The sequence below is a fragment of the Chrysemys picta genome, chromosome 9 (genome assembly GCF_011386835.1).
Source record: "Chrysemys picta bellii isolate R12L10 chromosome 9, ASM1138683v2, whole genome shotgun sequence".
In the NCBI taxonomy this organism is placed as follows: Eukaryota; Metazoa; Chordata; order Testudines; family Emydidae; genus Chrysemys; species Chrysemys picta.
In genome coordinates, this window is record NC_088799.1 from 74,687,235 (window position 1) to 74,713,788 (window position 26,554).

At 40.0% G+C, this 26,554-nt stretch overlaps 1 protein-coding gene across 14 annotated transcripts in view; it reads right to left on the bottom strand.

The window, feature by feature from the left end:
* DACH2 (dachshund family transcription factor 2) overlaps positions 1–26,554 on the bottom strand; it is a 493,803-nt gene that overhangs the window by 175,675 nt on the left and 291,574 nt on the right. For 8 of the 14 annotated variants that reach the window (XM_042853319.2, XM_065557230.1, XM_042853320.2 and 5 more), the window contains one exon: positions 21,968–22,039. The exons of 5 other annotated variants lie outside the window; for them this stretch is intronic. In XM_042853319.2, coding sequence (XP_042709253.1) covers positions 21,968–22,039 — 72 coding nt within the window. Of the gene's footprint in view, positions 1–21,967; positions 22,056–26,554 lie in introns of all 14 variants that reach the window. One more of the 14 variants, XM_024103750.3, reaches the window with a different exon arrangement.

Sequence of the window (26,554 nt, forward strand, 5' to 3'; positions counted from 1 at the left end):
AGCGCTCACCTGTGGCTCCAAATAGCTATAAGTATGCAACAGTGGCCACACTCCGGTAAACTGCCTCGGCAGGTGGGCTAAACCAGGTGAAGGTAACTGGAAGTGTGGAAACTGACAGTGATTTAGAGATTGCCCTCCCAAGCAAACAAAGACTGTTCTGGTGGCCAAAGCAGAAGAGACCATATCTTGGTCCAAGGGCTTGAAAAGCAGTGTATTGTGTTGTATTGTGGAAGGCAAAAGGCATGATGGGGCACTACAGAAGTCGTGGCTATTCAGTGCAGATAAAGAAGCCTCCAGCTGTAACAGCCTTTGTGCCACTGGGCCAAGCTTCAGCAGCCGAGAGAATGGGATTGTCCCAGTGCAATGACTCTCCCACTTTAATCAATCTCACGCAGACGTCATTCATGCACATCTCTCTTCAAAAGTCCTGTGGCGATGGGGGAGTGGCAAAGCGACAGGTGAAGATAATTCCTGGCAGTCGTAGCCACAAGCCTGCATGGAGGCGACCTAGGACATTGGTCGCCCATCCCTGACCTAAGGGCAGCAGGGAAGCTCGGCAACACCCCAGGTGACAGAGCAGCCCTTTTCAGGATTGCACTGCTCTCCCTTTGTAAGGGAAGGGGCTAAAAAAGGTGCCTCAAACATTGCCTGCCCAAATTAAATCCGGACAGTTTACCACAGCTGGTGTATCATCCTCAACACAGTCGAAAACGAAGGATAACTAAAAAAGCACTAAAGATTGCTGCTTGGAACATCAGGACTATGATGAACAATTATGATACTTCTCGATTTGAAAGAAGAACAGCTCTCCTTTCAAAAGAGCTAGCCCAGTATGACACTGACATTGCAGTGCTCAGTGAAACTAGATTGGCAGACGAGGGTATTATTCAACTAAAGCAAGTTGACAGCAATATCAGAAATAATCGATTGTTAGTTGCCAGGGAAAAGCGTCGTACTTCTGCTATAGCTACCAAGATGCTCACCAATGACATTGTCTGCCCGATATGCTCATGAGCATGTGCGTCACGCTTTGGACTTCAGAGTCACTCCAGAATCCACAAAAAGAGATAGCATGAAAATGTCATTTTCAAACTGACAGATTACACACACACACACACACACTTTGAATAGCACTTGGGGATCTTTCAGAATGGAAGGTGCTATGTGAATGCAAGAGATTGTCATTAACAACAGAATACTTATTTTCAAAATATTTTAGGGATGGTTAAAACAGCAGTATAATGAGATTTAAGGTGGAGATAGAAGCCATGCTGAAAGTTCAGATCAAAATTTCACCAAACATTAGCAGTGTTCATATTGGAGGATGTGTTCTGCCCCATTTCTACATCAGACAATTTTCATTTAGAACACATTGCACTGAAAAATAAACAATGAAATGCCACTAAACATGAAGTTTCCATGTACTCAATTAAATCACTGACTTTTTTTTATGTAAAGCAGTCTGTCATTGATTTAAAATAAAGAAAAATTAGACATGATTAGCTGAAGGCCAATGAAGGAAACCTTGTAAACCAGGGGGGAAAAAATGACTGGACAATTTTTATTAATTGCAGGTAAACTTTTATAAAACTCAAATGAACAAAAGCACATTTTGTGCTACCTATCCTGTCTGATACGGTCACTCAGCCTCACTGAAGATAGCATTGGTTTTATTTTATTCAGAAGATTAAGTGCTCCTTCTGTGGACAAAAATACCTAGTCTCTACATACAGCTACCAAAAACAAAAAACAAAACAAAACCTGTCTCAAGGAAATGAGCTAGTTTTCCCTTCCTGAAAGAAACTCATAATATGAAGAGCATAACATCACCAATAACGAGATGAAATGGCATTGTAAACCACAGTAGAAATAACAAATCTATTATGAAGAACTCCCACCAGAAATCTTGGAAACTGGACAACTTACTGTCTGTTCTTATTTTATTTAGTCAGAGCAGAAAAATGAGAGGGAGATCTGTATGCCTGGATTTCAATTGGCTTTACTCATAACTTCCAATTGCATTCACTCACAGATGACTAATTGTTGTCTTCCGTTCTTGTCTTTCCTATTTGGCCAAACTGAACAGAAGGCAAAGATGTCTGCTGTCCCTTGACACATTAGTATTCATTACAGTGAAAAGTAAATGAGAACTATTTCATCTTCAGAGCACTATCCTAAGACATTAACATCTAATAACAATATTAAAGTCACATTACAGGTCTTTAATGTGTGGCAGTAATAACGCTGTCTAGTTTAATAAAAGTATGCATTAAAATAAATATTTGGGCTATCCACTCTTAGGAGTTTGAAAACAATATTAGTAGCAAGTTAGACAGAGTTCAAGAGAGTTAAAACTAAATTGTAACAGAGCAGTGCTGGATAATTTTAATTGTTCTTATAACAACAGATTTCCTTCCTCCTCCCCTTCCCACCACTATTACTGTACACAGAAATACAAGGTTTTACGAATGTATCTTATGTTGGTAGCCTTTTAACAAATAGCCTGCAAGCACTGAGACTAAATGTAACCCCTGGAATTCTGCAGACTGGAATAACCACAGCAGTCAGTACTTTACCAAATCTATAGCAATTCCTCACCAAATTCAAAAGATGTTCTACAGTGGAGAACAACTCTAACACATACTTTTTTGTTGTGCTGCATAGGGAAATTGCACATTTTTAACATCTTTATTTAACCAGGTAAAGAAATCTCTGAGATAAGAGCCTGGTTAAGACAGCAAGCCATTACATCAAGCAAGCCAATCATCTGTCCAATATGGCATATTTATAGCTTAATTATATCCTTAATTTATTATACTAACATACCGTATAGATAAAATAAAATACAAAGACTATACAATGCTAATTGCTGCCAATGGTAGCTTCCAAATTAATTCAGTAACTACTAGGAAATGTATCACACTAAGTTCCGGTGGTTCTACACTTACGGAATTCAGGGTCAGCTTAAATTCTTCAGGAGCTCTACGTAATCAGATTCTACCTCTTTCATCTACTGTGTTGCAACCATTGCATTAGCCAAGGAGATATTCAGCAATTACGCATTTTAACAAAAATAAGAAACAAAATAAATGTATGTATGCTGTTGGCTTCATGGAAAATGCAGCCAGCATTTTAATATTGTAATATATGCTCTCCTTCTATTTGTTTTGGGCTCATGACTGAGGCCTCCCTAGCCAATCATGTTGCTTTACTGAGGATGGATAACTTGGAATTGTTGAAAGGCTTTTAAATCATATTCTGACGTTCCCTAAAACAGCATATGAAAAGCTTTGGAACTGGAATTTCCTAGCACAGCAATGCTATGTGCTGCATGGTTTGTTGCTATTCCTTTTTTTGCACAGCTGCTTATATCAAATCAGTTGCAAGTGATGTCAGGTGAGATGAGCCAATACCAAACCCAGTGTCTTCCATTTGAAATGTCTGCATTTTATTCACCTGTAAAAAACATTTCCTATTGTACTGCATACTGCATTTGATAGATTATTCAGCTGGCAGAATCTGTCTGAGCAAATGAACAAGTTGCACAACTCATCCTCCAAAATGTATTGAAAATCTTGGTAAAATTGGGTGCATACACTGTGGTACTTTCTTTACTCTTTTCATATTAAAATTTAGTCCTGGATTGACAGTGTGGAGGCTCTGGCCCTCTCTGACTTCCCAGACACATGCATTATCTGCAGCCCATACAAAATGCCCATGCAAAAGGAAGTCATCTTCTTTGCCTATCAATTTGTTCATAAGTTCATCTACAGCTCCTCATCTGCCATCACATCAAATATAAACTTCCTGCCATCACCTTTAAAGCTCCATATTACTCTAAACATTCCTACTTATCCCCCCCCTGTCAAGTTTCCCTTCACTAGCTCTGCCAATGTTCCCGTCCTCATTCACCTGTCAGTTTTTTTCATACTTACCTTCTTCCATATACCTCTTATGCATTTTATGACGACCCTGAACTCTACCCTCAAAATGCCCCTATCTGTGTACATTTAAGTTCTTAAAGGACCTGCTTCTGCCCTATTGCCTACATTGAATCTAGCTGAGTTGTATAAAAGTCTCTATTTGTTGTTCCCCTTTCCCTAAACTCTGTCTGCTATCTATCTACCATTCCACTTTGAGCTCCTCAAAACAGGGGCCATCCCTCCTTAAATTTCTGGGAAGTGTCTAGCATATTGAGAGCGCTACCATAAACAAACAATAATAATCCACAAAATAAGTACATCAACAGTAGTACAGGCTTTCCAACACTGATTACCATGCTTCTACCCTGTTTTGAAAGAACCATACCTAGAGATTAGTTCAGTTTCCCTACCAATTCAATCGTTGACCTCTCTTGTTGTGAATGAAGTTTCTGTGACTTTGGGTATAGAATGGTGACAGCACTTTCTAGGTGCCAAAGCTGCTCAGAATTATCCCTACAGAATTCTGCTTACACTTTTCCTTAACTATCTTACAATATGATTGTATGCCCTCAGAAGGATATGAGTGTGAGAGAGCATGTGCACACATCTGAGAGTGCAGAAGGAGCCTTCATACTCTTTAGTATGTTCTGTATTTCCAAATAGTTGGTTTGGCTGAGATTGTACAGATTTCCCCTCCAACAGTTCAAGTCCCCATGGATTCAGAACTGATTTGTATCAACACTATAGAAGAGCAATTTTTCAGAATTTCCATTTCACAAAATGGAAAGGGAAGATTTGGATTTTGTCCAAATTTGGGATACAAATGAATTTCTAAATCTCAAAAATGTCCACGTAATAGAAATTCCATTTTTCCCAGCCAGCTCTAATTTTTCACACAATTTTTCAAGTATGCATGCACACACATGCTCACTACAGTACATTATTTTGGAAAGGATAAAGCTGTAATAAAAATGGAAAAAATGCCACAAAAATGTTTTGAAACCATTTATATTTATATATTATATACATGCAGACCAGCTCTAAAGCTGGTCAAGAAACAGGAGGAAAAATTTGCAAAAAATTGTTGAATGTTTTTCAAATTTTGATATTAAGCATAAAATTTTAAAATTCTAAAAATTTTGATCAGCTCTAGTAAAATAGATTTTATTGAGCTTTGCAGAATCTCTATAGCATGATTATCCTTTAAGTAGACCTTGAGAAGTCTTTTCTGCTGAACCAATCTGGACATATCATAGGGTACTCAAAAGCTGCAGAAGTCATTCTGATCAACTTGTGACTAACTGCCAAAGTTTATTCAGGAAGGCAATTTGCTTACTTGCACAAAGTGTATCTAGTTTGCCTGAGCCAGTTTTCCTCAGCAAGGCCAGAGATGGGTCTAAGTGTATGTCCTGTCTAGCTCAGGGGGTTGGATTGGATGACTTCTCAAGGTCTCTTCCAGCCCTACATTTCCATGATTTATATGACTGCAATTGGCATTTGTATATTTGTGTTGATTCCATCATTCCCTTTCATTTTTTGATAGAAAAGAGATGGAATTTAATGTACTGATAATTATTAAGATCTAGGAATAATTACTCCTAAAGATACACTAAGAAGGTGTAAAAGCACACACAAAAATACACACGGACTGTAACAATCTGTACACTGAAACCACAATTGGCATATGATTTATTGATTGCCCCGCTCCCATCAAATAAACAGTTATCAGCTAGTTAGAGAGTAAAATTACTAACTAAAATGATAGCAAAGGGAGATAAAAAGTAAGAGGGTCATGTAAGGGGGAAAAGATGCATTTTCAGCAAAGACAGTAAATGAGATGGAGAGTCAATGATAAAGAGATACATGCAGATCCTTCCAGACTATAAATAGATGCAGAAGAAAATGTTCTTGTAGCAACAATTAGATGTTTAGAGGGAGCCAGTACTAGAGAAGCAGAGTAGACAAGGAAGGGCTTGAGGTAGGCTGACCCCCATTTTTAAAGTGTGTATTAATAATTTCAGGGTAACCCAATCTGTATGGAGGGCCAGACACAGGAGGATGGAGTCAGAACTGACTAAGAGAGCGTGAACTTGGTGTCAAATTGAAAACAAGTTTTGTAGCAACTGTAAATGGATGAGTTAAAATCATCATAATCATACAAGAAGGCATCTGGAGTTCTGAATACACTCCTTTGATGTGTCCCTTTGCAAAGCAAGTCCCGCTCCTTTTCCCTACTCTTTGTGGCCACCCCTCTACCTCATTTTACCCTCTCAACACTCTCCTGCCCCAAGTTCTCTCAATACATCACTGACTATTGGCTCTCCTTCTTCCTACACACACCTGCAGTTTTTTGCTACTCGCTCAGAGCTGGAGCAGGACAACTGAGTTTTCAGCAGCTGAGAGCAAGGAAACAGGAGGCACCAAGGGCTAGATGCACTAAGGGAGCTGGGTGTGGTGAGGCTGAGCTTTGCTACACTTAACTTTTAGGCACTCTGCTGTCAGTGGAAACCTTGAGTTAGGTGCCCAGACTCCCTATACAATGTAGGCTGCCAGCCAGGCACCTAAGCAGGGAGTCTTAGAAGCTAGCAGCCTGAGGGGGGAACCACCTAAACTAGCCAGTAGTAAATACTGAGGAGATGGGTGAGAGTGCCTGTCTCCAAAGGGAAGTTAGACACCTCCCTCCAACCCAGAGGTACGTGCTTATTTCCGCTTGGGATTCAAAGCCACAAATTCTCTCCTGAAGTTGGGTGACTAAGCCAGATCAGCCTTTTCCCAATAGCCCAGGGGTTAGGGCACTCACTGGGGAAATAGTAGACCTGTTTTCAAATCCCTGCTCTGCCTGATTTGAAACAGAGACTTGAATTTGGGTCTCCCATATCCTAAGTGAGTGCCCTGACTTCCAGGCTATGGGGTAATCTCAGGTGGGTCTCTCAATCTCTCCACTTTGTATGGATAATTAAATATTCACTAGAACGTGGACTTGAACTTGGGTTGCCTACATACCAGTGCATACCCTAAACACTGGGCTACAGAGTCAATCTCTCAGTTTAATTATTTATACAAAGTGGAACAGCCCCAACAAGAGAAACAGAGAGCAACCCACTTCAGAATATCCAATACCCTGCTGTTTAGGACACTCACCTGGCATGTAGGGGGCCAGCATTCCAGTCCCTGCTCCAAATCAAGCAGAGTGGGGGGGTCTGAAAACAGGTGTTTAACAATTGTATACATGTGTTTGATGGAACACTGGATTCTTTTAAAAAAGACAAAAGTTACTCTTACAAGCTATATGTTTTAGTTGTATACATCCTTTGGTAATGTATCTATTCTATGGAAATGTGTATGGCCCTCTATCAATTACGTGGACCAAGAATATTTGGTTATAATCATTTTGAAATCCCTAGTGGCTGCAGTTTTTCACATTTATAAGTGTTGATTAACAGGTTTAACCATGCATCGTACGAAAACTGAGTTGTGTGCTTCTGTTTATTTAAAATCACCTTGAGACTGACTGAAAATAAAATGTTGACAATTGTTTTTATGGATGTTTTCATGTTTTTGTTTCATATATATAAACTTCTTGTGTCTCATTCTTTTTTTGCATTTGGTCGTATCTATGGAAATAAAACGAAATTACAAATTGGGTCTATGTTAATTTGTGGTATTTATTACCTACGGTCTATGGCTAGATTGTGTCACTTAGTCACAACAGAGCCACCCCGCCACAGAGAGCACACTGGGAGGCAGTGAAAGGGACATACAGAGGCAATACAGGTGCACAGCAGGGAGCATGTGCACTGCTACAGCCCTTTGTGGGGGTGCAGACTGTGTCCCTCAACTGTCTGAAACCTAACAGGATGGTGTCTACTTTCCATCCTCTGCCCCAAAGATGCCATGTATCCTCAGGGAAGCATCTAGAGAGCAGTCCCTGTACTGTCTTGAGAACAAGGATTGCAGCTTTCCCTGACTCCTGCTCCAGTTGCAGGAGGAGGCTGCCTAATCACTCTGAACACTACACAACCATGGAAGGACTAAGCAGAATTTAGCCCATGAGGATTTGTGTATGTATGTCTCAACAGACATAACACAATTACAAATAAGATTGCCATGTTGTATGTATCTGATGGGCCATCTCCTCAGGTCTTTATTCACTTTCTACTGAGTTCTTAATGAAACAGAATCCCCACTGAAGTCAACAGGAGTTTAGCATGAGTAAAGACAATGAAAATGGAGAGCCCAATGCAGAAAAATTGAAGATAAAATGGGAAAGATTATAAGGGCAACCACTGTATAAGAATTATACAGTTCATTTATTGAGGGCATGGGATCCACTGGACAGGCCAGGTGTTCTATGACCCAAACACAAGGATTCCTCCAAGGAAGAAAGGCTCACTTGTTCCAAGACTATTTGCTTTTATGTTGCCACTTGTCTTCCACCAGATTATCGAAAACAAAGTTCCTATAGAAACCATCCTGATATGGTCTCCCCAAACCATTGTTGTCCTGGAATCTTCTTCATAGGACACAGTGTGTAGTTAATTTGTGAGTTTCTACCGCGCTTTTAATGGAGAGAAGAGAATTTGTCAGTAGCTGGCTAGCACCCCTCAACCCACAGATCCCAAACCCTCACAGAGCCTTCTGCAATACTGAGAGAAAAAGGGAAACATTCCAAGGAACTGGCACTCCCCACCCTACCACACAAGCCTAGATGCACAGCAAGTGTCTCCCCTACACATTCCTGCACAGAAGAGGGCTTGGGGAGGGGCTGAGTTCCTAGGTTAGGATTTGGTCCTGTGAGTTTCTACTACCATATGGTTATATTTATTTACATATTGCATATATTTGAATCTGTATCTATGTGCTTACATTCTTGTGGAAGTATGTATTATTTACAAGTACGTTTCATAAGTAATAAAACCTTGTGGGATTTATTTTCCAAATAGACACAGCACCTACCAAGATGTCACTTTTCAAGTATTACTTAAACTTTTTATTTCCCAACTGTCAAAAGTGATTAAAGGGCAAATCTAGACTATTCATAGAATCACAGAAGATTAGGGTTGGAAGAGACCTCGGGAGGTCATCGAGTCCAACCCCCTGCTCAAAGCACAGGAGCGGATTTACCATGAAATAAACTATGTGGTGGCACGGGGCCCCCAACAACAGGGGGCCCCCCAAAATGGAGGACAAATCTCATCTGACAACCAGCCCCTGAGTCCTGGCCGGTGGCGCAGCAGGGGTCAAGCAGGCAGGCTGCCTGCATGCCATGGCCTGTGGCCCCATGCCGTTCCCGGAAGCGGCCAGCTGCTGACACATGCGTGTGTGCCCCTGGTGGGAATGGGGAGGCAGCTCTGCACACTGCTCCTCACACCGGGCAGCGTATGGAGACCCGCTGCTCCCCTGCCCCAAAGGGGCGCCCAGAGATGTGCCAGCAGCAGGGCAGCTCCCTGCCTGCTCTGCCTCCCTCCCTTCATGCCACGCCACTCCCAGAAGCGGCCGCCATGTCCTTGTGGCCCTTGGGGGATGAGTGTCTCCACGTGCTGCCCCCGCTCCGAGCACTGACTCCAAAGTTCCCATTGGCTAGGAACTGCGGCCAATGGGAGCTGTGGGGGCGGCGGCGCTTGGAGACTCCCTGCCCCTCCCCCCCCGCCTAGGAGCCGCTGCCGGAGGGGTGTGTGTACTGGTCGCTTTGGGAGCCACGCTGCCAGAGGTAAGCGCCGCCCCCCTGCCCCAGCCCAGAGCCCGCACCCAAATCTCCTCCCAGAGCCTGCACCCCTCCCTCCCTCCCACACCCCAACCCCCTGCCCCAGCCCAGAGCCCGCACCCAAACTCCCGCCCAGATCCCAACCCCGCACCCCCTCCTGCACCCCAACCCCCTGCCCCAATCAAGGTACCTCACTTTATTTTCATTTACTTCCCATTACTTATAACAAAGGAGGAGGATGAAGAAAAAAAGAATGAAAAATGGGGAGGGAGATAAGAGTGAATGTTCTTTTTCTTGGCTGGGTCCCGAAGGGCGGACCCCGAAAATGAAGCTGCGCACAGGGCCCCACTAACTCTAAATCCACCACTGTCAAAACACGACCAACCCCAACTAAATCATTGACCTGCCAAATCATATTTAAATGGAAGTAATTGTTTGGACTATTATAAACCCAACAAAACTGCATTTGAAAGCGACTAGCAATTTGTTTCAATCTTTGTAATTTAGGGCTTGTCTTCACTGCAATAGTTACCTCCATTTACTACAGCTGAGTTACTCCACTTGAGCCTGCCTAGCTAATGTGAGAGCAACCACACTGTGAAATAGCACTCAAGCTATGGAGAGTGATTGGATTAGCACAGGGGTTCTCAAACTGGGGGTCGGGACCCCTCAGGGAGTCGTGAGGGGATTACGTGGGGGGGCACGAGCTGTCAACCTCCACCCCAAACCCCACTTTGCCTCCCGCATTTATAATGGTGTTAAAATATATAACAAAGTTTTAATGTATAAGGGGGGGGGGTCGCACTCAGAGTCTTGCTATGTGAAAGGGGTCACCACTAAAAAAGGTTTGAGAGCCACTGGATTAGCACATGATGAGTTGTGCTAACTGTGACGCAAGCCCACAGCCAAACCAGGGCTGCTCAGTCAGCTGGCCCTGCAAGGGAGCTGAGGTGAGTCACCAATCAGGCACATGTAGCAGCAACCCAGTCACACCGACTTACCTTTCCAACAGAGCCTGCAGTGACTCAGCCCTCAGGCATGGGGCAGCAACCTATCCCTGAGTCAAGATGGGTCAAGTGACCCCCTCCCCTCCCCAGGCTCAGGTATTTCCCCAACCCCCAGAGCTGCATGTCAGTCAGATCACTACATGTCCAGGAACCCTCCTGCTGCCTTGCAGTGTTTCAGACTCTTGAGACTCTAAGTCCTGTTCCAACCTTGTCCTTGGCCCTACTCTGACTTTGCCTCTGTCATGTTACTGACCTGCTCCAGTCTTTCCTCTACTTCCTGACCCTCCTTGGACATTTGGACTCTGACTACCTGGCTTCAACTTTTGGGCTGTGTCTGGACCCTGGCTATGGTATTAACTTGGCTTGTCCCTGGACTATGACCACCTGGCTTTGACCCTTGGCTTGCACCTGGACTCAGCTATGGTACTGATTCTGGCTTGTTTACGGACTCTGATCTCAGTTCTGACCCTGGCCTGTCCCCAGAACTCAATTACAGTGTCACTCTTGGCTCAGTTCCAACCCCACATCTAGCTTCGACCTCTGCTCAAACCACTATGCTTGACTACCAGAGGAGGCAGTGCCTGACGCTAACTCAGATTTGTAGACTGTAGCTGCATCCTCGCTGCATTTGAGTGTTGCAGCACTTGAGCTTCAACCCATACCCCTTTGGCAGGCCAGCTAGCTCATGCTTAAAACAAGGCAGAGGTTTGTGTGTGTGTGTGTGTGGGGGGGGGGGTGTTAAGGACAACTCTCAAGTTACACCTTGAGCTTACACTACAGTGAAAACAAGCCCTTAAAAAGAGTCAAGTTACTTGTTTAAATGAAAATTTGTAAAAGAAAAAAAATCACTCCTAGACTCAGTCCTCACTGGTCAAATTTAAACCTAACATTACTGTACCTGAGAGCAGATTTTCACAACTCTGAAAATAGGGGAGAGGAAGGAGTGCTTTGCAGTGGAGACACAAACAGGCATTATTAAAAGTGACTCTGAGAGACTACTAGAAAAAATACAAGTAACATGATAATTTGATGCATATATTAAACTCAAATAAATTCCCCCCCCCCGACTTTACTTTGGTTAATTACCTTTAAGCCACCTCATTTGGCTGAAAAAGACTGGAATAGACACCTTAGACACCAATTGCTCATTAGGTTAGTGAGGAATTTTAAAATCTGTCCTTTCTTCTTCTCCTGGAGTAAAGGAAACATCTAAGTAGGGCAATTCATTATCACTCCTACTGACAGCACTAAATTAGATTTTCAAAGAATGATCTTTGACATTCTGTCTGAATCTGGAAAACATGAAATTAAATCTAACTTTTAAAGTGGGTTTATGACAAAGGAAGTAGCACATAAGCACTGAACTGGGTGTATCATGCATGGGATGGTTTGGGGTTCCAGGAAGAAGGTGCTTTATAAACACTTTGAGTCCTGTGGGAGCCCTAAATGTTATAATTACTCCCATGCCATGTGTAGCCTTTCCTTGTGAGTGGCGGGTTTGGCATGGATGCAGTTGGTGTTTGTCAGCCATGTTCTTAGCATCATCAAGGATACCAAGGCACTGGTCACTCTGAAAGTGTAAAATCCAAATGCATATCCTCTATATGTCAAAATGTGTCATCTCCACTTTAGTACTGGACCACCCCAGAAATAACCATTGAAATAAGTTATGCAAACATTTGATCTGCAACAATGGAAAAATGCTTTCAGTATAGAGGAGATATATCTGTGCCTACTGAGAGCAGGTGGCCAACTGCCCCAATATAAGTAACTTGTAGCAGTGTAATTTAGTCCTAAATGCTCAGCTGCCTCTGCATTGAACCACCTCTTCCCAAAAATAACTACAAATGTACAGAAAAGAACTGAGAAAGACGGAAAGATTTTATTAACAATCAAATATCTCTGATTGAATCATCACTCTCATCATCTCTGTCACCAGCCTTAATACCCTTACAATTGTATATGAAGACTGTATTAGGCATTCCCTATTCTTTTACTTTTATATTCTCCTATTCTGTGTCTTAAAACTCATCCTTTTTCTGGCTAGAAAAATAAAAAGGTATAATTATGACCTCACTTGAGCTTGTTTGGCTTTGCTGTCTGACAAAGCACGTCCCAATAGACATTTTATTTCTGAGAAATCCATTAAAGGCCCAGAAGGAGCCTACTCAACTAGATTCATGGTGTAAACAAATGTTATAGTGATAGTGGGAAATAAACACTTAACCCTTGTTAACATCTAATGGGGTAGGGTAATATCATACATTACTTACTTCCACAATCAGTATTTATATGATACTATAGATAAAATGCCCTTTTAAATTACTTTTATGAACTTTGATGAAACCTATTATTATAGTGGACTCACTTATCTTTAATATGACAATTCCCTGTGGGAAAAATACTAAGAACACATAATTCAAGAAGGCTGAGGGGTCTAACTCACAGGTATTCAGACACCAAGAAGAAAATCGTGCAAGTGCTTAGAATAAATAAGAGAGAGTTATCTACAAAATGACTGGCGTGACTGCCCAAAAGCAACTCCCAAAATATTTACTATTGTGGGACCACAAAAGGCCCATCGTTAAAGAGAATAAAACACACACATTTTTGTTTCTTTATTTTAACCCCGAAACAAAAATGTAAGAAGAGAAGATATTTCTATATGCTCCTTACACAGCTAATCACAAGGCCTCATTCTACTAATGATAATTGCAACAACGGAACATTCACTGTATTGTTATTTAAGTCACACACATGATGTTTCAGACCAAGAGACCTAAGCTTTGTGCTTTATTTGCATGGAGAAAATATAGACTTACTTCCATGCTGCACTAGTTTACTAGCATCAGAGGATGCCATCAAAACATATAAACCTTCTCTTTGTAACCTCTGTCCCATCTCCTCTGTTTTTTTACAAAAGCAGGTTACAGTAATAGAACAACCTCACTTTACAAAATGCATACCTGGTTATTAGGTGCAGCAATTAAATGCTTCTTTCAATTTAAATTGCAACCCCTGACTGTATACAGTGTATAGAAACATACAGGGTTGTCGCAGTTTGAAGATTTCATATTACCTCTTTAATTGTGGACATTTAGCAGACAGCCTCTTATTTTTAAGATACTGCTGACTTTCATTGACAACGTGGCCACAGGACAAGGCTAATAATTACCAGCACCAGTAGCAGCTTGTGGTTTTATATTACATTGAGGTAAATTACACTGGAATTAGAGTGGATTACTTTTATCAAATGGGGAATAAGCTGTTAATTAACTCCCCGCTGTAGCAATCTTTTTCTGAGCTTGCAACTGTTATTAGCTCTAGATTAAACTGTTGAATTAATTTCCCACTTACTTACTATTTCAAGAGTTTTTAATTTACCTGGCAGCAGTTTTAATAGGAAATTGTATTAGTGAACATAAATTGTTTTGGGGAAGGGTAAACAGTTTGTGATAATGTTTATTAAGTCATTTTGTTTGAGCAAAAATATAATTGCAGTTTTAATTAGTGCATGGTTGTCAGAGTATTAGGTTTGAGATTACATTATGGGTTTCTGAGAAAACAATCGCCCAGGTAATCCCAGCATTTATAACTGATAGCAAATAAAAAAACCTGTGTCAATACTGCATTGACTTGTTTTTGTGTGTGTATGCATGTGCTATGTTTTGGAAAGAAAAAGGAAAACATAATTCAAACTACCCTTTGTGCTATTATCTGAAGGTTTACGGTTTGCATTTAATATAAGAAAATTGAGCAGATTTGAACAAAGCAGGAAACTTTTGTCAACTGTAACATGTGTGAGGCAAAGCTCTCACTTTTCACATTTAAAAGATTAGGATCTTTCAACAGGGCAATAACCCAGCCTACTTGCTTTAAATATATTGCATTTTCCAGTCCATAAGCAAGTAGTTGGGTGTAATGCTGAGCCTGAGGGATTCCTTTAGGTCATAAAAGAAAAATGTAGGGGAAAACAATTCATCTACCATAACAAATTGCACAGCCCATTTACTTTGTTACTTATTTGCTGTATTTATGGCTGTTCGTTTACAGTAGCTTGCTGTTTTCAGATGTTTGCAAATCTTATGTGCTCCATAAGAGATAATTAATATCCTTTTGGACAGTAATATAGATGGATTATTTTCTGTCTATAACATATTATACGAATGAGAAATTTCAGATAGTTATTGCCAAGAAAAATTCAATGTTATCCCTCCTTATAAATGCAACTAAAACACTTACTAACATTGTGTACCTAGTTGGCATCTAAGTATGGGCAACCAGTTCTACATCTGGACACCCAAATTCAATTTAGGATCCAGATTTTCAGAAGGTAGGCTCCTGAGCCCATATTCAACCACCTAAATAATTTTCAGAAGTGCTGACCTAATTTTCAGAAGTGCTGAGCACCCAGTCAACAGAAGCTGCTGAGTGCTTGATACTTTTTTTAAAAATCAGGCCACCTATTTAGGAGTACACTGTGAAACCTAACTTTAGGCATCCATTTGAAGGTGCTGATCTAGGTGCCCAAATATCCTGTGTTTTTAAGTTATCATTACACAACATGCATATATTGCTGTAAAATTCACAAGGTACTTAAATACAGAAAGATATACCTTCCTGCCATCCAGAGTTTAGGCACTCCAAAGAGATCTGAGCCCATAAATGTAGAATGGTGTTCTTAATGGTTGTGGTTTTATTAGGCCACAACTTTATTCTCTTAAAATAACTAGGAATAACCACCAATAAATTGTACAGTGCAGGTCATCATTATTTCCCTAATCGTTTCCACCTATTTAGGGGGCTTCCATTAGCCAACCCCCTTTCCAACCTGTCCCAGTCAGCCTGTTGCTGGGACTCCACCCTCTCCGCTGAGGATGAGGAAAAAGGGGGGTATCTCCCTGAGGTTGCAGACATTCCTATAGAAGCCACTACCTCCTTTTTTCCAGATTCTTTAAGGTATGCTTCCCCTAAATCGACTTTTTAACTCCCGTTTATCAGGGAACCATAACCCCTCCGTAGTTCTGGATATTTGTCACATCTGCTACCTCCTAAGTTGTGACAATCTTGACCTAACCTCCTTACCTACTGCTCCTATCCACTGTGGGAAAGGTGAAAAAAATAACTTGCACTGCCTTGACCAATCTGGCGGTGACAGAATTTTTTTTCCCACCCCGAAAGAAAACGGAAGCGAGCAGTGCAAGCCCACAGCAGACCATAAAACACAGTCCTACTCAGATCCTAAGAGTCCCGTGTAGTTTAGCAATTCATGGCAAAGAGAATTCCCTCCAAAATGCAGAGGGTATATAGATACCCTCCCTTCTCCTCCCCTGGCCCCCAGTGCACATGGTGGGTCAGTGCCTCAACCTGACCTGGCCACTTCCTATTCCGCCCACCTTTGGCTCCTCTCAGGTAAGTCTGTCCCCCCTTTCCTTCTCTCTCATAACCCAAATGCAGTAGAGATCCTTAAAGGAGCCCTGTCCTTTCTTTCCTGCTGCCCAGACAAAAAATTACTGCATTCAGTTGCAGTGAGAATATTTTAAGATTGGTCTCCTGTGGACAAGTTCCCATGAGGTGTTGAGTGAGCTGAAATTTCACTAAGTGAATGGGAGTTGAAAGTGAACAGCACCTCCCAGGATTAGGCTTCATGTATTCAACTACAACACTGCCTTTAAATGTAAGCCACTTCACCAAACAGCTATTCATTTTGTAGCTATGCCCTCCACTGTTTAGTCACAGTCAGCATCCTCAAAGAGACATCAATAGAAACTCCAAGGAGGCAACAGCACAAACTTCTTTCTTTCACAAACAAAGCAAAGAAATGTATTATTTTATATTGTGGCTTTTCTATCTTTTTTCCTCGATCATAGAATCTGAAGGTTGGAAGGGACCTCAGGAGGTCACCTAGTCCAACCTCCTGCTCAAAGCGGGACCACTCCCCAACTATTTTTTTTGCCCCAGACCCCTAAATGGCCTTCGCACGGCTTGAACTCACAACCCTAGGTTTAACAGGCCTGTGCGCAAACCACTGAGCTTCCCCTTGATGTCAGTGTTCAAAGCAGCAAATATATAATAAACTGCTTAGGCAGTTGTCAAAATCAGCCAGTTTCATTTCAGCATTTAATTATCCCAAAAAGTTGTTTATTGCCTCACATTGCTGCAAAGGGCCACCATGAACATTAACCTTAGGTAGATTTTAAAACTGTCTCAGTATAAAACCATATGTTCCCTAAAATCTACAGGAAATAGAATGTTTGATATACCCAAGACAAATATGTGTATATTAATTTCGTACTGCAATAGGATTAAACATAAGATTGGATAATGGTGACTTGCTACCTGTAGACTTAGAAATCTTTTTAGCATTTTGAAAATTGAGACCAGTCCAGTTTATGGCTTAGTAAGGTCTCGTCTTGAGGTCAGGAATGTTAGATTCCAGGCTCGATGACTTTTAATCCTGTTGAACTCGGTAATTACCTTTTGCTATAAACAGTGATTTGGACTATGTCTAATGTTTGTTATTGTCTATATTTATTTATTTCTTCCATCATTTATACATATAACATGATCTTTGGTTCCAAGAAAATCATGTACTTTGAAGACACAAAGATAATTAATACCCATTCACAACATCTTCCAGCCATTACAAATAATGACTTACAGATGGACATAACCCACAGCCCTAAGCCTGTTATTTTTCTGGGTGTAGTAATTAACTTCTATTGTATATTCCATTATTACCTTTTAAATGCAGTTTGTACTCTCCAGTTAATATTTTTGGTGACATTATGATTTATGTTAAGCGCTACATTCTGGCTGCCCTGGCACATATACAGTACACGTAAATTAAGGAAAGGCACAGATAGCCCCTTTCCTCATCACCAGAGCTTGCCCTGCATTTACAAGGTGGATGCGATAGACTGGCTAGATGTACTCCGCACTTCAGGGAATCTAGGTTTAGGGGAGTGGAGGAAAGGACAGGGCCTCACCACTCCTGCACATCAGTTAGTGGCTGGTGCTACAGGAAACACTTTACACCTTTAAAAGGAGGTACAAAAGCTGCTTCTAAACAAGCTGCCCTAGCAGCATTCTGTCTCCTTCAGTATTCCACAGACAGAATGCCTCTAGCAACAGTCACTGACGAGTATAAGTTCCTACTCCCTATCCTACTTCAGCTCCTGCTGTAAAATACATAGTAGTAGTAACAACAGTAGCAGTATAAAAGCTATAACAGAGCTCTAACAATTAAGAAAATAGGAGGTTTGAAGAATTTAGGCCTCAATGTAGCAGAGCATTTAAGCACATGCTTAGCTTTAAGCAAGTGAATGGTTTCATTGACATTCAATGGCACCACTTATTTGCTCATAGGCAAGTATGTACTTAAGTGCTCTGCTGAATTGGGCCTTAGATGTTCATTATAAAATTACATTTGTGATTATTCCTTAAGTGATTGCTGTAAGAAAATATAGTTAACTCAAAGATTACAAATAATTTGAAATCCAACATTTTCAAATTTAGCTGCCTAAAGTTAGGCATACCTCCACCCTTAATTAAATGACCTGATTTTCTGAGGTGTTATACAATGAGTTCTGTGCTGACATCTCAGAAAGTCAAATCACATATTTTACTGCCTAACCACAGGTCCCCAAGTTTGAACATTTTGGTATCAGTCTGTATTTCACTAATTTGATATTCTGTTTAATGGGTAGGCAGAAGTACTGCCCAAACTGAGGAGCAGACCATACAGTCCGCATACAGTGACAACTCCAGCTGAATACAAAGCTTTAAGGCCTGACATGGCGGTTGACCTTAGGGATTCTGTATTGTGTTGGGAAATAAAATTTAGATATAGATACCAGCAATAACAGCTATATTACTGAAATAAACATAGTAACTCTGAGAACTGCTACTGAACATTTGATGTTATTTGCTCCCCTACATCAGCACTATTTTTCCTGCCCTACATTATCTCCGTGAGGTGTGGTCAATGTTAAGCACCATCATTTGCTGTGAAAAAAAGTTTGCAATGCGCTTTTTTAAAATACAAGCAAAAACATAAAAACATTCAATGGGAGTTTATTCAATTAATTTTAGTTTCCAATTTATAAAGATTTTACTATTCATGCAATGGAAAATGAGAATTAAAACGTGCCTGAATATGCAATGTGCTGACACCAAGCTTAGTTTTACAGCCTTTTTAATACAAAAGTAATTTTAAAAATAATAGGCTTAAAAGAGTAAAAAACAAAAACTAATAGTTTTACTAAATTACCTTTTTATTACATGGTTTCAATTAGCATTTTTTCCTCTCAAAGATACAAATTACTGTTTTCTCTGGAAAGAATTAGGAGATGATAGAAATACAGAGAAAACTTCGACCAAATGCTGGACTTAACCCCAATTGAAAGCATACGTCCACATAATTTCCAGAATGGACTTGTTCTTGCAAATACTGCAAACATTAACAATTCTTACAAGTGTACATGAGTTATGAGACATGCTTCTCGCATATGGTAATACATATTATTCTACTAAACTCATTAGTTATTACATTTAATATATACAAAGCTAAGAATTACAAATAATAAAATGTTTTCCATATGAATGTGGTTTTCGATTTCTTTGAAGTCATAAGAAAGATGCTGTGGTATTAGTCAAGGTATTATGCTATAGCATAAGGAAAATATTATACTACAGGTGCAGAAAAGATTTATCCCACATGTTATCAGGCTACATCTGGTGTAAAAACAGTGAATTAATCTTTAGTTCCTTTGGGGTTTAAATCTCACAGGTCAAAAAGAAAATGGCTCAACTCTTAAATGATATAGCTCCATGTATTGTCAGAACCTTTTACATCATCTACCAAAGATTTTGTGATACAATGGTTTCAACATTCATTTTTTTAAATGAAAAAGCTTGAAGTAGGCAGATGAAAAAGTAAAGAAATAACCACAACCAGAAAAAAAAGTGTTGCTCCTGCTAACATTACAACAGTGTGGTACCATAGTACAACTATATCGAAGGTATGTGTTAGTTCAAGTTTCCCATTGTAAAAAGCTAGTTTTTGTTTCTTCCAAGATTAACAAACCCATTGAAAAAAAATGTGCCCTAATACTAAATTTCACACGCAATATACTGTATCTGCCTAAGCTTTTGGAGTGTATTTGTGTTTAAAGAAAGTTTGACAATTTAAAATTTTGTCTATAGAAGCACTTCTAAAATACAATTACAAAAAAATTTCAATTTAAGAAAATAAAAAATATTGCTAGTGATTTGTTCATACTGGAGCTGATGCATAGCAAATCATACATTAGATTAAATTAGTCTCTTTTTCAGTTCACAAATTGTCCTTAGGTAGCAGAAAATTTTCTCAATTATGTTAGTTATTTGAAATTATTCACTAATAGTGAAATACACACCGGGTATAATTTAAGTCCAACATAATTGCTTCTGCTGGTCCTCTTCACAAGGGTGAATTTCCCCCCAAATAATTTCTGCAGAATGTTCTTGAACTCTGAAGAGTCACAACTCTCAAATTCTGCTGACCAGATTTGATTAAATATATACCAGCTATTTTTTCTGTTCCCTGACTGGATAAGTATAACTCTTAGAATCAGGTTTCTTGTGTAAATATTTGCATTTAGGAATTTCAAATGTCCTTTCAACAAATATTCTCTATTATTCATCCTATTTATTTATATTTAACCTAATATTATGTGGCCTAAATATTATAGCACATATGTGAAATCATTCTATGTCACATGACCCCTTATCCATACTGTGACACAATGTTGTTGAGTAGAATGATGGAGCTTTAGCATTCATTATACAATTTCAGTTTATGCCATTTCTCATTCTACTTTTTAAATCTCCGTTAAGCAGAAAACAATAATTCCAAAAAGTATACAGATTTTGTGATGTGCATAAATATTCAGGACAGGCTAGGTTGTGATCACAATACTCTCACAAACTGAAGGACACAGTCTTGAAAATTTACCAGGTTGCCTAACTCATTGTTATTGTAATAGAAACTGCACACATATATAGGTGTTTATAAGCCAGAAATTAATATGTATTATGAAAAAGAAATAGCATAATTACAGCAAATACATGATTTTCTTCTCTGGAGAATTTCACATGTACCACACCAATGGCACAACACATATTATATTAAATACTATGCGATCAACAATATAACCACCACTGGACTGTGTTAGATTGGCCTTTGTGTTAACTTTCTCTCTGATACAAATCATGCTACATATTATAGTACTACACATTAAGGTAATAACAGTGCTACTGTCGAACTAATTTTGGCCCAAGAAAGTTATAGATACAGGCTTGCTTGTTCAAGTTGTTATAGCTAGGAATTTGGAGGTGTAAGGGTGAACAAAATTAATGAAATTATATTATAAAGCATATAAACATTTAGAGACCAATTTTACATTAGTTTGGTGTACACACACACTTTATATAGAATATGTAGATGAATGCATAGACAGAGCCATAGGCAGTGCTTAAAGTGTGTTGGGTTGCAACAGGTCACAGACACTGGGAATAAAATTTCTAAAAAATGAGCTGGGTCACTGAGGCACAGAATTTTAGTACTGTGGGGAAGGGAATCCCTTTGAGTCTCTGCTTTCCCCACTTGCCCACCTCCTGAGGAACAGCAGACAATCAGGCTCCTGCAGGAAGCAGGTAGAACTCTTTCACCATTCTCACAGGAGGGGAGGGAGGGAGGAGCAGAAAGAGCCCAGCAGCTCAAGGCAGCTCCGCAACATTCCCTCCCCACCCAACACCATGAGCAACAGAAGAGCAACTCTATTTCTCCCCCATCCCTCCCAGAAATACCTGTCCTTGTAAGGGGGAGAGGAGATCCTGAAGCAGCTCACCCCAAACTTGAGAGGGGGGTGAAGAAGTTGCATTAGAAGTGGGGGAAACTGCAGAAGGCATGGGGGAAGGGGTGTCTGGAGGGTTCAACAGATGGGGAGCAGAATTAATTGGGGGACAGGATTGATTTGGAGGTTGGGGAAGATTTAATTTCTGGGCAGAGGGACAGGCAGATGTAGAGGTGATGACAGACGCCCCCCTCCACACACAACACACACACTTTTTTCAGGCTACTTTAAGCACTGCCCACAGGTATAGCTATACTGACAGAGATGGATAGACAGCATACGTCTTCCTATTCATCTGTCTCGCTACTTGAAACATGCAAGCCTCAAGGTTAAAGAAGCAAAATTCTATACAGCTGTACAAAATAATAGTTAAACAAAGCTTATAACTAGAGCCAAATACAGTCATTTGCATGAGATATAAATAGTAGTAAACACCTTGGATTTGAAGAGTCTTGAGCTTTGCAAACTTTATCTGGGTTTCATCAGGAAAAAACAAAGTTCTTAAATCTGGAAAAAAAACACACTGTTAAAAGCACTTATATGTTATTGAAATAGAATTCCATCTGCTAACAATATAGCTTTTTAAATTCTACATATACAGATTGACCAGATATCACCAGTTTAAAAATCTCTGGAGAAGCTAATAAGTGGCAAAGGTATGTTTTCATTTGTTCATCTATATAAGTGTATGAGGTTTTTTGTCTACATGAGGTGGTTCCCACAAGTGTTTAACACTGATGACTCTCCCAAGGTGGAAATCTCAAAAAGCTTCATTACTCACAAAAGCACATGTTCTCCAAGGAGAGATCACAGAGGAGAAGTGTCATATGATTGTTTACCTCTTCAAAATGACGGCTGGGGATCAGTACAAGTAAGCAAGACTCACTATAACTGGCAATCACAACGTGAAGCCAATATACTACAAACTTAGCTCAGTACCAGCAGCGTTGAGTATGAGTCAGGTATGCTGTAAAATTTCAATGATGCCTTTAAATTCTAATGGTTTCAAGCTGCTGTAAACTTCTGCAGCAATCAAAAATAATCTGTCATGGGACTGAGGGGTATGAACATCATGTCATAGCCACTCTGCTGTTAGATTTATTGGAGGGTAAGGCATGTCATTTATGCACCAATTCACAGGAGAAAAAAGCAATCCCTATGAAGTTAATCTAATAATAGACTGGAAAGCAATGATTACTGTTTCATGTGCACTAGCTATTTGTAGCAGTGATTGGCCTAATTCAGCAGGCCTCACTTGTCAGAGCTCTGGGATTAACAAGTGTTTAGTTGAAAACCTATTGGGAAACATCAAGAAATAGTTTAATGAGGATCAAAAGTCTTCCACTTCTGGGTCACTGAAACCCTCCCTGCCTCTACCCCCACCTTTAAAGAGCTTGTTGAAAAAGACTTATTCTGGATATAAAACAAATGCTGTGGAATGGTAGTTTTAATGAATCTACACTATTATCAACACATTTTTCACAATAAAGGAGTTTGATCTAGCAATCCTTATTCAGGCAAAACTCCCAGGAAAGTGAGCAGAGTTTTTGCTAAAGTGTGACTGCAGGATCAGGCCCACTGTAATACAAAAACATATGCAGCCCCTTCTGCTTATAGAGCACTTTACAAACAACAATTAACCATCTAATTCTCAGAACAGCCCTGTGAGGTAGTTAAAAATCAGTCTTATTAACCCCATTTTATAGACAGGGAAGCTGAGAATAGCAAATCTTAAACTAAGAGCCACATCACACAGCAAGACACTGGCAGACCTGAGACCGAAACTCAAAAGATCTTGATTCCCAAGCCCATGCTCAGTCCACTAGACATGCAGCCTCCTGCTAAATGTCCTTAAACATTTCTCAGTTCTGAAAACAACTTGTACAAAAGCTCTCCAGTCCCCAAGTTATTTATGTGCAGTAGTGTTAAAGAATCCTGGGAAAGAGTTTGCCTTTCAACTTTCAATAAGAGAAATCCAAACTAAATTGCGGGAACGGGTGCTATTCTCCTTCACACATAGACTTGTAATTCACGTTAGAGCCACAGGAATGACTTGTATGGACAAAAGACAACATAGCTCTTGTCAACAGGAAAATCAGAAGTTAATCCTCCCCTCATCGTATAACTCATTTTTCTCAGAAAAATTAAACTGCTCAGCATGGAATGGAGCAAAGCTGCCAAAAAAAAAAAAAAAAAGAAGATTTTGTGTGTGTGTGTGTGTGTGTGTGTGTGTGTGTGTGTAATTTAGGTACCCCCTCCTTTCTACACCCATGTTGCCGCCTCCATTCCCTCAGCAAGAAAATCACATGAATAGCAGGAAGCAGCTGAGAACAATAATCCGCATAGACTAAAACCTACATTTTAAAAAAACTGAAATAGATAGTGCTACTCAAAGCAGCATTAACAGAGAGGTCACAAAGCACTGGCCAGGAGCAAATGGCAATGCTGCCACTGTTCTGATGGATCAGACAGAAGAGTGGAGAAGCAGTCCCTTTGTGGACCCAGTCAGAGCTTGAAGGGCTGGGGCTAATGTTTTGTGCCACTCCCCAGCAGACTGCTAAATCAGGCTGCATTCTCTCCTCTGGCCAAGTCTTTCCCCTCTCTCTTGGTCCTACACAAAAGAGATGCTACGTTGGGCCAGCAAATCAAATCCTTTGTCCTTTTTCAGCTACCCGTTCCTCTCTTAGACCTTTTTATTGGCCACAAAAATTCCAGCTCATTTCTCAGTAAGGAACAGGGTATGCAATTCAAGCCTACCAAATTGTTAAATGTGACCAGCGGCATAATACTATCAGTACATCCTGTCATACAGAATATTGTATCTGCCAAACTTCTCAGTGGCTAGGGAATCAGGAGCCCCGGATGCATTCTCTGACATTAAAAACAATGAAAGAAAGTTTTATGTTTTTAAACTATAACTAAAATACCCTTGTTAACTGAAAAGTATTCTCTAGAATCTTAATGTTTTGCAGACTATTAATGGAAAGAAAATTTAGAATTCATGATCAGTTATTTGCACTAGAAATCTAATCCTAAGAATTATGCTCATTCAGACATGTGACCTATCTGTTCAATTAAATCTGAGCTTTTACTGGCACAGATAAAAGCAAGATAGCCAAAGCTATCTCAAACTTCAGCCAATAAAATACTCGAGACTCCACTCAGTACTTCTAAACGAGTGAAACAATTATACAAATGCAGACCTGTTTCTTTAGCAGTGGCAATATCTGGCACTATAAATAGTCAAACTTGGCCAGCAATGTCAATATAGAGTATCAAGCTGCTAGGTGCTCAGAATCTAATACAGAAAGCACCTGAGTCACTGTTAAACTAAAATTAATCTAGAGAGCATGTCTTTTAGTGCAGAAAATGCTTGCTTAATTTTTAATCTGGGATTTAGCACAGAAACTCAGTGGACAATATTTGTATTTTACTTTAATTCCCTATTGAAAGGGTAGAGCCACTTTGAAAAACATCACAAGCCTGACACATTCAAATTACACTGATTTTGGTAACTGCATTTTCATACAAAAGAATAACATCTTGGACTTGTTCTGCACCTAAGAAGATTTACACACTAGAATTTTTTAAGTGTAGAGCAAAAAATCCCAAATTTTAGTTGGATTCATTATATATATAGCAACATGTGTAAAACTGTAGTAAGAAATTAACTACTTATGAGAAAACCCCTTTTTTTTCCTGTGCATACCATGAAAGTGATGCATGTAGTTCCTTAACTGGTTTATGTTAGGAAGCAGGTATAATTCCACCAATATATTGCACTGTTTATAATTACAATTCATGGCATTCCAAGAAAGCATTGCAGGAACAGCATTGATATTCCACAGAAGACAAATATTGATTGAACCAGATAGAGCATTTATAACGACAGGAATTCCACAAACAAACTGGCACATCTTGACACATGTGAAAGCAAACCTTTGAGATGCCAAACAGAAGATGTGGAGCATGGAAGTCACATTGCTAGCTGTCAACCAGCAAGAATGTACATGTGTGACATGTGAGTGATAACATCAGACAACACAGCTCACCCATTTCTGTAAATGCCCCCTAATTTTCTTGGACAGGAAAGTGTAGCCTTAGCAAAAACACCCGGGAGCTCAATATCCACTTACCTGACTAATCAATTTGGCATTAAAAAAATAAATAAATAAATAGCAAATCTTAAAGCTGAATGCTCTTTTACTACCTTAAACTGGCTATTTGCATTATTGCCAATGATTTGTATTACAGTAGCACATAAAATATGGTACGTGCTGTACATATAAAAAGGCAAAGATGCTGCCCCAAAGAGCTTACAATCTGAAAAACAGTCACAGATGAAGAGTAAGAGAAAGAGGTACAAGAATAAGAGTAAGTGGTCAAGATGATAATAGGACACATCTTGAGAGTTCCATCATGTCTTGATGATGATGACAATATATAGCTGGCTAGTTTTTTGAACTCAGAGTAGAAATGGATCTTGATAGGGATTTGAATGCAGAAAGGGTAAGACCATCCAAGGAAAGCATCTGATATATAGAAAGTGTCATGAAAGAAAGCACTGTTGTAGGAGCAGACAAACAAGATGTTAAGATTAGCATCGTTGGCTGAGTAGAGAAGACAGGAGATCAGACAATACGAGACAAGGAGAGATAAGTAAGGAGAGGCAGAGTAATGCCGAGCCTTGAAAACAAGGCAAGAAGCTTGAATGTGATTCAATGGAGAAAGGGGACCAATTGGAAGGATTTTCAAAAAAGGGGGTGATATGGTTATATTGATGCGTAGGAACCTACCAAATTCACAGCCATGAAAAACGCATCATGGTCCATGAAATCTGGTCCCGCCCCCCATGAAATCTGGTCTTTTGTGTGCTTGTATCCTATTCTATACAGATTTCATGGGGGGGAGACCAGCATTTCTCAAATTGGGGGTCCTGACCCAAAAGGGAGTTGCAGGGGGGCCACATGGTTATTTTAGAGGGGGTCACGGTATTGTCACCCTTACTTCTGCACTGCCTTC